Genomic DNA, 12,392 nt, shown 5'->3' on the forward strand with positions numbered 1-12,392 from the left:
TTACTGTGTTGCTCTGAGTTGACCCCATATATTATGCCATTGAGTTACAGCCCGAATACCTCCCCTCTTTTTGTCTTTTTTTTTTTTTTTTTTTGGTTTCTGTTGTTACCGTTTCTTTGAGAGAGAGAGTGAGTCAAATGTAGCCCAGGCTGGCCTTAAACTTGGTGTGCAGCCTCTGATGAAAACACATAATTTATAGTTGATGAGAACATACGATGAGGTTTGTTTATGTTTTTCAATTCCATCTGGGAGCTCTGTTAGTAGAGGCACGTTTCTCAGTAGCTTTGCACTGTGCCTATATTTAGGCATTTGGAGTGCTGACTTTGAGGATAATTGTGGTTGCTTTTCTCAGAGCGAGTAGCAGAAGGTAGAGAAGTCAGCCTGAACTGTGTTCACTTACCCTTTGTGGGTTCACAGCCTGCGGACCCCATCCTCCTCCCTCCACCCTCCCTCCCCGTCTGCCCCCCTTTCTTCCTCTTCCTCCATTCTCTTTCCCTTTTCTCTAAGCCCTGTTTTCAAGTGTGCCAGTGGTAGTGTGCACCTCTGCCTCCCACTAGGGCTGTACTTTGTTTAATATTTGCACCCCACTACCTTTTCAGGTGAAGAAGATAAAATTCACAAAAGGCAGTAATTTGCCCAAGTTAGGCAGTTTGTCTGTATTTGATTGTTAAAAATATTTGATCCTAGGGTAGGCAAGATGGCTCAGTGGGTTGAGGTGCTTGCCATCAGGCCTGTTAGCCTGCTTTTGGTCCCTGGGATGCACACAGAGGAGGGGAACAACTAACTCCCCAGTTGCCCTGCCACACTCATATGCTCTAAGTAAGTAAGTATAATAAAAATGAAGTACTTTTTAAACAAATGAACTGTTGACTTAGGTTATGTTTTTATGGTTGTTATGTTTTGTTTTGTTTGTTTATTTATTGACCCTGGTGGTGTGTCTTTGGTCATCATCTCTTTGGAAGCAAGATGTGGGATGTTGGGTCTCAGCCTTGGTTGTGTGAACCTCCTCGCTGTTGCTAGGGAGCCTTGATGGTTGCCAAGTCTCCATTTTACTTTCTCTGTTCAACACAGAGAGAAAAGGCTCCACAGGAGGAGAAAGCTGGCCTGAAGAGGGGCCCAGAGAAGAACAAGAACAGTGAAGGAAGAGCTATGATCACGCCTGCTCTCCGAGAGGCCCTAACTAAGCAAGGTGAGCAACCGCCAGGACTGGGACATTACTGCTCACTGGTGTACTCGCCTTGATGCCAGGACAGGAAGTGTAGGACAGGGTTGTCATAGGGGACAAAGAGACAGTTTGGCAATTGGGTCATAGCACTTGTTATTTGGAACTTAGGGCACTGGGACCTGAGAAAAACAATAAAGGAGGAAGCATCAGTTTCAGATGCTTAAGCTGTGTGGCCCGTCCTCATGTGGTCCTTGTTCATGTGGCCTGTGCTCATGTGGGCTGTTTCTGGGTCTGTAGAGAGATAGAGCCTTGGGACAGCAGGATTGCATGGGAGAAACCTCAAAGCAGGAAATAGATAGTTGGAAACAGGAAACAGCTACACCCTTCCCACTCCCCCATGGCACACTTCCTGCAAACAACCCACCTTCTTCCACAGTGCTACCACCTTCTATAAGCTATGTACGTCTTTAATCCCTCAGTGGAACATTTGTCTCTTCGGCACCCTCAGTTTCTGACGCTCCCTGGACATACCTAGGTGTCAGTCAATCCAATGGAGCTGACAGCCAAGATTGACCATCACCTAGGGAAGACAGAGCTGCCTACCCTTACCCACCCAGCCTCCCTCTCTCTTTCCTTGTCTCTCTTTCTCTGTCTCTCTGTCTCGCCAGGCTCTCTTTTGGTTCTTGTGTATTGCAGGCTGGTCTCACTCAGTATGAGATTGTTCTGATCTTCCCTCCTCCACCTCCCAAGTGCTGAGATTACAGTTGTGTCCCAGGCTCTTGTTTTCCCTGCGTGTATGTTTGGATGCCCCTGAAAAGGTCATAAGGCTTCAGATACCCTGGAGCTGGAGTTACAGATTTGGACCCATCATGGGTGCTGGGAGTTGAGCATGGGTGCTCCGGGAGAGCAGCCGGTGTTTAACCCACAGGAGTCATCTCTCCAGCCCTTACTTGAGTTTTATATTTCTTTAGTTCAGTTTGATATATGTCTCCTCCTTCTTGGGGACCGTGATACATGTCTTCTAACATGCTACTTGTATTTGACCATAGCTCATGGATGTTTCTATTTGTTAAATTCTCTGTTTCTTGTCTCACATTTCATGTTAGCATCTGTCATTACATTTGCAGATTTGGCCTTTTTTTTTTTTTACACTTTTCCAAGTAGTTACTTTCTTTTGCTGTGAAGAGATAGGATGACCAAGGCAACTTATAAAGAAGGAGTTTACTGGGCTCCCAGTTTCAGAGTGGAGTTACTGACTATCATGGTGGGGAGCATGGCAGCAGGCAGGCATGTTGTTGGAGCAGTAGCTGAGAGCTCACATCCTGATTCACAAGTAGGAGTCAGGGAGAGCTAACTGGGAATGGTGAAGGCTTCTCAAACCTCCAAGCCCACTCCCACTGACATTCCTCCTCCATCACCTAATCCTTCCCAAACGGTTCCACTCACTGGGGACCAAGCATTCAAATGTGAGAGTCTATGGGGACCATTCTCATTCAAACTACCACACACTACTCCCTGACCCCCAGAGGCTTGTGGCCATATCATAATGCAAAATGCATTCAGTCCAACTTCAAAATTCCCCATTGCCTTTACTGTGTGGGCAACTTTAGAGTCAGGTCTCTCCATCGTCTGGGCTTCAGGGAGTGAACTCAAGCTTGGCAGCAGATACCTTTACCTACTGAGCTATCTGGCTGGCCTAACCCGAAGGACTCTTGAGTCCGAGTACCACAGAGATACCTGTTTACTATAGTCTTGCAGCCAAAGGGCTACTAGTGGACAGCTAGACAGTGGATGGAGCCTGAGCAGAGGTCAACAGATGAATGGGGAAAGAAAGTGTCCACACACATTTTGTTGAACCTTAAGGAAGAATGAAATTATGTTTGTAGGAAAGCTGATACTGGAGACCATCATAGTAAGCCTGGCTCCGAAAGACAATGACATTTCCCTCTCATATATTGACTCCACATTTTATATGGATATACAATATCATTTACCTGAGCCTTTGGGGACATTTCTCATTCAAACTGTCCCATGTACTCTGTAGTTGTGGAGTACAGTGTGTTCTTGGGCAGGGCCCTGGTCAGCTGTAACTGTCAACTTGACACAGCCTGGAGTCACCTAAGGAGGAAATCTCAGTTGAGAAGTTGTCTAGGGCCTGCTGGTCTCAGACTTCAGGATGACCTTGAATTCCTGATGTTTCTGCCTCCTGCTGGGTGCTCACTACAGTCTGGCCTCACTATGGATAATTTTTAACAGTTTCTCATGGTAGTCAGGCTGGAGGCTCATAGCCTGCCATGTCAGTACTTTTGGGAAGTCGAGAAAGGGGCTATGCAGTAAGACCTAGTCACAAAACAAGCTATAGCAACAGACAAACAAACGAACAAAAGCTTTCTCAGCAAATTAACCCTTTACTATTTTGTGCAAGAGAGGTGTTGCTGAGTTTGTCACCTTTTGTGTTCATTTCTCTTTCTGTTCCCTGGTTTTCCATGTAGGGTACCAGTTGATTGGCAGCCACTCTGGTGTGAAGCTTTGCAGATGGACAAAGGTATTTATTGGTTTTCCTCAAATATTATTGCAATTTTCTTCAACTTATTTATTTTTCCATTTCCATTTATTTTGTGTGTATTTGTGTAACGTCTTACATTTTCCATCTCCATTTATTTTGTGCGTGTGTATGTGCACATTCCGGTGCCAGTGGTTTTCTCCTTCACCCTTGTAGGCTGTGGGGACTGGATTCAGGTCATCAGGGAGTTTACCCTCTGGGCCTTGTCACTGGCTCCCTTGTGTCTTCTCAGCAGCGTTTGAGATATAATTACAGGTAGTGTAACCACCTCATTTTAGTGTATTCGTAGGGTTCTTTAGGATGTTTTCTTTCACCTCTGAAAGAAAGGCCACACCCACCAGCAGCTAGTCTCTTCTTGAGACTCTCCAGCTCCCATGGGCCATGGATCTGCCTTTTGTCTCTGCGTTAAGTGGCTGATTAGACATGTCAGATGACTGGAGTCTTATGTGTGGCCCTTTGTGTCTGCTTTCTGTCACTTGGTGTGATGTTTTTGTGGCACACCCGATAGTACCTGAGGATGTTGTTTGCTACGTGCTGTCTATTCACTGAGCAGTTGATGGGCACTCTGGCACACTTGTATGCTTTGGCTGTTGTGAGTGATGCTGCTGGGGCAACACTCCATGTACAGGGTTTTGTGTGGTAAGCACACCTCAAGTGTCATTAGTGGATCATGGTAATTAAGAAAAATTTTATTTCAATGAACTGTCTATTTTTCAAAGTGTTGTAACGTTTTATATTCCTATCAGCTGGGTTATGAGGGTCCTTACCACTCTCCACAGTCCCCTGAACCCTTTCACTGTGTAACCCATACTGGTCTCAAATTCATGATTCTCTTCCCTCAGCCTATTGATTTATATATTCACTTTTGAGACAGGGTCTTGTGTAGCCCAGGCTGGCCTTAAACTCTCTATGTTGCTGAGGATGACCTTGAACTCCTGATTCTCTTTCCCCTGCCTTCCAAATGCAGGGATTACATGTACAGTACCACACCTGGTTTGTCTGGTCCTGGGGCTTGAACCCAGGGCCTCGTAAGCACTCTACCCTCTGAGCTACATCCTGAAGAAACTATTTAATTCTAACTCACTCCTTTTCCTTGTTTCTTAAGGTACAAATATTCCAGGAAAGTTTTCCTTTGATATTTCCGGTTATTCTAGCTACTTTTGTTGACATCGTGCTCAGCCCTGCAAATTAGCTAATGAATTCCACATGTTGCATTCCTCGAATTTCTTTTTTTCCAGTCTATCGATTTTCAGTGATGTCAGACTCAGTGCCTTCTGTGCACAGCCAGTAATGTGCAGTGTCCTTTTTACCAGAGCTAAATTCAATTTTCAGATAGCAAATCACATGCACAATTTTGAAAATTGGTGTTTCATCCCGTCTGTAATGAAATGAATGAGGAAGCACTTTATGTTAAATGTGTATTTCCGTGCAGAGATGCTGTGGTGGCTTCTTCAGTGGTAGCTGGCTCTGTAGGGGGTCAGCCGTAGTGTCTGGATCTTCTGCTCCTCTTTCTCCTCCTCTTCCTCTTGCACCTCCTTCCCTTCTCCCTGTTTTTTCTCCTCCTTTCTCTTGCTCCTCCTCCTCCTGCTCCCCTTGCATGTGCTAGGCCACATCACAGAGCCACATCCCCAGCCCTTCTACTTAAATGGACTCCTTTAAACTTGAGAAAGATTAGATGTTACTAGAACATCTTACATTAATGAGACTTCTACTGGAAGATTTTCTTTTTTGATTATTTTGGATATAGGGTCTTACTGTGTAGCCCAGGCTGGCCTTGAACGTCTGATCCCCTGAGTCCTGGGATTATAGATGCACACCACCACCGTGGCCAGGTTAACCTTGATGTTTAGCTGCATGGGAGCTGTCTTGCCTGAGCTGCCCCATAACTCTGAAGCTCACATTGTTTTTCCCAGGAGTGTGGCTCTGTGCCAGAGTCTAACACTTTCCCTGTGCATCAGTGGCTTCTTCTTCTCCTAGCTTTGCTGCCCCACTCTCCAATTAGCAATTATGCAGCTTTATCTTTTTAGATGCTTAGGACAACAACTGGAAGCCATCATCCCATGTCTTTTTATCATTCCCATATCCGTTTATGAACAAATATTCCCTAGGCTGGCAGGATGGCTCAGTGTGTCAGGATGCTTGCCACCAGGTCTGACTGGTTGAGTCAATAACCATGACCCATGTGGAAGGAGAAAACCGTGTTTTACAAGTCCTTTGGTATACACAAGAGTATGATGACAATTTTCTAATAAAACATTTTGACATTTAACTGAGCAGGGAAGCTGCAAATAAATCAGTTCATGGGCCTGTGGATGTGGCTCAGTTAGTAGAGTTCTTGCCTAGTATGCAGGAACTCTAGAGTTCCTCCATCTCCAGCACTGGGTAAACTGGTGTGGTGATGCACCCTTGTAACCCCAGTATACTCAGAAGATGATGTGTTCAAGATCATGCTTGGCTACCTAGAGAGTATGAAAACATCCTGTTATACATTAGACCCTGTCTCAAACAAACGAATGAATGAACAAACAAACAAAGCTCCCATGTTGACTTCCTGGAGGATAGGGCAAGCAAGGAGGGACAGGAAGCCCAGCCAGCAGCAGTTGTTACAAACCTGAGTGAATGAAGTCTTAGATGAGTGGCCACAGCTTAATTCTCCTCTGAACACAGTTCTGTGAATGAGTGAGTGACCCCAGTTTGTAATTCAGGCATCAGTGTCATATTAAGTCAGAGATTGAGGCCCTGTGCTAGGTGGCAGATCCCTGAACTGGGTGGCAGTAATTAGTTGTGGTACATGGTCATGGGTTACTGCTCATGTGGAGGATGTGAGTCATCCGTGGGGTGGGGAAGTAAGTCACAGTGACAGACAACAGAGCTGGGACTAGTGAGAGCCCTGAGCCAAAGCAGCACCGGGCTGGAGAGAGGGGTGGAGATGAGGTTGCTGAGAGAAGCAAGTGATCTGCCATCGTCTTCTGAAGTGTCCTCAAGGCTTGTTAGCCTGAAAGATTACGAGCCTGGCTCGATCTCAAAGCATGCCAATAAGGGCTTGGTCATCATCTTCTGGGGAAGTTTGGGGCTCTCGTCAGAGAAGCATGGCTTTTAGGTGTGCTGGGGAAGGGGGTGGTGAGAGGAGGGATGGCAAGTCTCTGGGTCGGGGCACCAGAGCTAGGGAGCACCACAGAAATAGGAAGTCTCGTGTCCTCCACCTGAAAGGAGATGGCAACTGAGGCCATCGCTGGTCGCCTCAGCCTCACACTTGAGTCTCGTTAGGCTCAGCTCTTTCCTGGCCTGAAGGCGAGTTGTTCCAACCGAGTTAGTCAGCCCAGTTCTCCTGACAAAGGGCACTGGGATCCCCACTAAAAACAAATAGGGTGTGCGTTCTTCTGTCCAGCTGGGCCTGAGGTTCCCAAACTGGAGACACCAGTCAATCAAGTGTTGGTGAGAAGAGACCATTTAAAGTACCTGGCCTGAGATATGCTCTCCTTCTCTGCTGGCCTGACACTTTCTTCCCCCATGCTACCATAGCGGTACCATGGTAACTAGGTGGCTCTTGGAAGGTGAAGCCACCGTAGTGTCCAGTCGGGACAGCCCCTTTGTCCTTGGGAGGCTGAGATCTCTCTGCAGAGCCTTGCCGCAGAAGAGCCGGGGCTGAGAGGTCTGAAACTCCTGTCTTCCAGTGAGCCAGCCGGGGTGGGGTGGGGTGGGAGAGGACAACAGGCCGTGCTCTACAGCAGCAGCAGCAGCAGGGGCCAGCGCGGACCAGGTGTCATTCAAGGTCAAGGCTAGAGAAGTTCAGTTGCCATGGAAAGCACAGCACAGGGCCTGTCTTCCAGCTCAGCAAAGTGAGAGAGAGAGGGGAAATGCCTAGAGCAACGGTTCTCTACCTTCCTAACACTGTGACCCTTTCATTCCGCTCCTCATGTTGTGCTGACTGCCAACCATGAAATTATTCCATTGCTACTTCATAACTGGAACTTTGCTGCTGTTGTGACTTGTGATGTAAATATTTGATATGCAGGGTATCTGATAGGCGACCTCTATGAAAGGATCATTTGACCCCCAAGGGGTCAAGACCCACAGGTTGAGAACCACTGATCTGGCATCTCCTCACTGACAGAATGCCCAAGACACTACAGAAAAATCACCTGTCACAGCAAGGACTGAGAAAGTCATAATTGGGATAACAAGAGACAACAGCAGCTGAGTCAATGGATGGGACGGGCAGAAATAGCTGTAGCAATTAACTATCGGTGATCTTCAAACAAACGAAAGAATAAAATAGACCAGTCAAGAGTCAGGCCAAAAACAAAACAAAACAAAACAAAAACAAAACAAAACAAAACAACAACAACAACAACAACAACAAAAAAAACAAAACAAAACTGAGAAGGCTCAGTACAGTAGAGAAAAATGCATAAAACAACTTCTCGAGGGCTCAGCAGTCAACCAGATTGGTGGGACAGTTTGCACCCAGGACCAGTCAATAGGATTTATCCAGTCGGGACCACAGAGATCAAAGTAGATTAGACAGGACGCAAACAAAACAGGAAGTGGAGCCTGGGGATTTGTGGGCTAATGAGATACTCCATCAACATCCATGCCATTGGAGGGTCAGGATGCAATCGAGAAAGAGTAACTGAAGAAGCATGGTCACATATGCGGACAGTGGGGACACACACTGGGAGAAGCACAAATGAAATATACTACACTTGGTTGATGGGGGAAGTCCTCCCGCATGCTGCAAATATATGTTTCTCCTATTGGTTGATGACTAAAGATGTCTCGGCCAATGGACAGGCAGGATTTAGCCAGGTGGCAAATCCAAACAGGGACAGAGAAAGGTAGTAGGCGTAGTCAGGGAAACGCCATGTAGTTTCCAAGGAAGCGAAAGGTCCAGGCATCACCTGTAAGCCAAGACCACTTGGAGATACACAGCTTAATAGAAATGGGTTAATAATTAAGAGAGAGCCAGCCAATAGGAAGCCTGAGCAATAGGCCAGAGAGTTTATAATTGATATAAACCCCCATGTGTTTATTTTAGACTAAACTGCTGTGGGGCTGGGTGGGACAGAAACTTCAGTCTACACTTGGTATGTGTGTGTTGTCGAGCATGCCACAGCACATGTGGAGCTCCCCTTCCACCATGTGGGTCACAGGGAACAAACTGAAGTTATCTAGTGCTTCTATCCACTGAGCCACCTCACTCACCCTACAGTGTCATTTTAAAAAGGATGTCTTTTGGCTAATGAGATGACCCTGAGGGTAAAGGTCTTGCCTGGTGACCTGAGTTCAATCTCTGGAACCCATATAAAGGAGGAAGAAAGAGTCAGTTCCGTGAAGTTGTCTTTGGACCTTGGCATGTTGTGGTGTATCTGAGCCCACACTCACACATCTCACACACATGGTGATAACAAATAAGAAAACTAAAGCATGCAAACCAAGACACTATCCCTCGCTGTTGAGTTTCTATTATTTTATTCAAATGATGGCATGTTTCCTGCTTGTCACAGTCAATGTTGCGGGGGAGAGGAGGTTGCTACAAACACACATTCTACGGCATAGAGAGCCATCGCTGCATGGAAGCCACCCCTAGCTTGGCATGTGCGAATAAATGCGTCTTCTGTTGGCGGTAAGTGGAGAGACACAGTGTGGTGACCAGATGCTGAGCACTGCCCTGGGTGTCAGATTTCACATTAGGACTTTGCTCTGGATCATTCTCCAGTAGACTCTTTTTGTTTCTTTTCTTTTCTTTTTTTGTTTGTTTGTTTGTTTTGTTTTGTTTTGTTTTTTTCTAGACAGGGTTTCTCTGTGTAGCTTCTGGAGCCTGTCCTAGAACTGACTGTAGACCAGGCTGGCCTTGAACTCACAGAGATCCACCTGCCTCTGTCTGCCATGTGCTGGGATTAAGGATATATGCCACCAAAGCCTGGCTTTCCAGTAGATTTCTTAAGAAGTATGTCAGCCTACGTAGTCCTGTCATGAGTGTGTTAACTGAATTAGCATTTAAAAATTATAACTAGGGGGCTGGAGAATGGCTCTGTGCTTAAGAGCACTTTCTGCTCTTAGAGAAGACTGAGTTTAGCTCTCAACTATTACATTGGGCAGTTGCCTGGAATTCCAGTTCTAGGGAGATGTGATGCTTTCTTCTGGCCTTCTGGAGTCATCTGTACATTTATGCAACTACACACATATACACACAGATAAAAATGTCATAACTGGAAGAAATGAGGCCCATATGTTTTACCTATTCTAAGGAACAGTGAAGGAAAAAGAAATTGCCAAAACATAAGTGCTTTGGATGTGACTCCGTTGGTAGAATGTTTGCCTCGTGCATGAGGCCCTGGGATCCATTCCCAGCATTGCATAAACCACATGTGGTGAGCTACAGCATAATTCCAGCACTGGGAATATGGGGGCTGGAGGATCAGGAGCTCAAGGCTATCCGCAACTCCATAGGGAATTTGAGGCCAGCCTGGGCTATGTGGGAGTCTGTCTCAAAACAAAAGACTGGAGGACAGAAAGAGCAGCCACACCCGCTCTTCTTGAGAAAGTTGGGAGTGTTTGGTTAAGTTTTCATTTCTAAACCATGAGCGCGTGTGCTCTCATGTGGTTTAGCACAGGACACCTCACACTGGTGTCTGTGTTCAGTTAGCATGACTGAAAGCAGGAATGAGGAGCTGTAGGTGGCTCAGCAGTTAGAAGCATTTATTCCTTTTTCAGAGGTCCAGAGTTAGGTTTTCTGCACCCATGTTGGACCACTCACAGCCATCTGTAACTCCAGCTCCAGGGGATCTGCTGCTCTCTCCCAGGCTCCTTGGGCATCTCAACATGGGTGCACATACATCCACAGACATGCCTATGAATAAGTAATCAGAATCAGGCTAGTGGGTTTGGTGTATCTATACCTGAAGTTGACTCTGAGCCTAGAGTTGAGCAGGATGCAGAGTGTCTTCTCTCTACTCATCTCTGCCATGGGCCATGACTCAAAGTAGGGAGACTCCTTTGAGCAATGGAGCTCTTATCCAGACAGCAGCTCTGACTTTCTGTTGAATGGCCTGGTCACAGCAGCCTTGTTGTGAGGCCTTAGCACTCTGCATTGTGTTTACAGGCACCACACCAATCCTGTGGGCACGGAATGGCGGTGGAAGATGGACCAGCCAGAACTGATCTTGAAGGAAGCCATCGAAAACCATCAGAACATGATTAAGCAGTTCAAAGGTATGTGCCTGCTTGTTTGTTTGTTTCCCTTTTCTTTTTATGAGGTCTTATTCATCTCAATCTGGCCTTGAACCTGCTATATGGTGGAGGGTGACCTTAGACTTCTGATTCTCCTGCCTCTGTCTCCAGAGTGCTGGGATGACAGGAGTGTATTACCACACCTGGCTTTGTCCTGTGCTGAGATTGAAGCCCGGGCCTCATACATTTGAGACAAACCCTCCGCCAACTGAGCCACATCCTCTCTGAAAAGGAATGCTAGTACCTGTCCACACTGCCTGGATCAAAATGACAGAAGAGTGGCCGCTTCTTTTCTTTCAGTGGGATTTTTGTCTCTGGCACTTCGGAGCTCTGTGTGTGTGTGTGTGTGTGTGTGTGTGTGTGTGTGTGTGTGTGTGTGTCTGGTCTCTGTGCAAACACCAAGGCCAGCCAAGATGATCTATGAGAGATTAGACAGTTCAGCTCGGTAAGTGGTGTTGTTTTAAACTTGGAGAGTCTGAGTAGTTTATTTTAAGCATATTTAAGCCTACAATTTGGAAAGAAGTGTCCTGGTGATAACGAACTCAATCCCGTGTGCACAGCAAAGCTTAAGACATGACTATATGGAAACTCTTAGTAATGTACAGGTGATGTCTTCCATAAAGATGGGTCCCATGGATTAACTGAGGTAACAGGTTCAAGATAAACAAGCTCATGGCAGGGTCTGGGGGAGGATTTGGTGTGGCCTGGCCACTAGATAACACAAAGAGTCACTAGGCTATTAACCACTCTGTTCTCAGCCTTCAGGGTGGAAATGGGGTATACATTTCTTCCTTGGAAGGTACGACCCCACCCAAGTGTTTAACATTCCAGATTCCCTAGTGCTTCTCTGTGAACACAAGGACCTCCATGTCCCCGAGACTACTGTAAATCTCCCTGTGTGGAAGCATATATATATATATATATATATATATATATATATATATATATATATATATATGCCCTTGTAGCTTTTTATTTTCATTAGATTGAAGAATTAAAAAACTCCAGCCACAGCTTAGCTCCGTGTGAGGTGCACTGTGTAAGTTTCTCCTGGAGACACCTGGCCATCATTGCTGAAAGCCTTTGCTCTTGCTTCCTAGTGAGCATAAGGTGGCCATGTGAACCTACCTGATACTTTGGTCTGTGGAGAATTCTTAGCTATGTTTAGTCGTGGGGCTAGAGGATGGGTGCAGCAGTTTATAGACTGTGTGCTATTGAAGTTCTGTTCCTATTACCTGGGTCAGGCTTGCAACCTCCCTGTCACTCCAGTTCTGGGAGTCTGGTGCCCTCTTCTGGCCTCTGCAAGCACTAACTACACTCATGTACACATAGGTCTCTCCTAGACACACACCCATACTTGTATTTAGAAAATAAAAAGAAGGTAGATGTGGTAGTGCATCAGGAGGTAGAGGCATATAGGATCCTAATGTA

At 46.1% G+C, this 12,392-nt stretch overlaps 1 protein-coding gene across 1 annotated transcript in view; it reads left to right on the forward strand.

Moving 5' to 3' along the window:
* Window positions 1-12,392, forward strand: part of LOC127236882 (S-adenosyl-L-methionine-dependent tRNA 4-demethylwyosine synthase TYW1) — an 80,152-nt gene that overhangs the window by 17,359 nt on the left and 50,401 nt on the right. Inside the window, exons 8-11 of the mRNA XM_051204807.1 lie at window positions 1,072-1,189; window positions 3,658-3,710; window positions 9,236-9,354; window positions 10,834-10,943. Coding sequence (XP_051060764.1) covers window positions 1,072-1,189; window positions 3,658-3,710; window positions 9,236-9,354; window positions 10,834-10,943 — 400 coding nt within the window. The remainder of the gene's footprint in view (window positions 1-1,071; window positions 1,190-3,657; window positions 3,711-9,235; window positions 9,355-10,833; window positions 10,944-12,392) is intronic.

Source organism: Phodopus roborovskii, unplaced genomic scaffold (assembly GCF_943737965.1).
Source record: "Phodopus roborovskii unplaced genomic scaffold, PHOROB, whole genome shotgun sequence".
Lineage (NCBI taxonomy): Eukaryota > Metazoa > Chordata > Mammalia > Rodentia > Cricetidae > Phodopus > Phodopus roborovskii.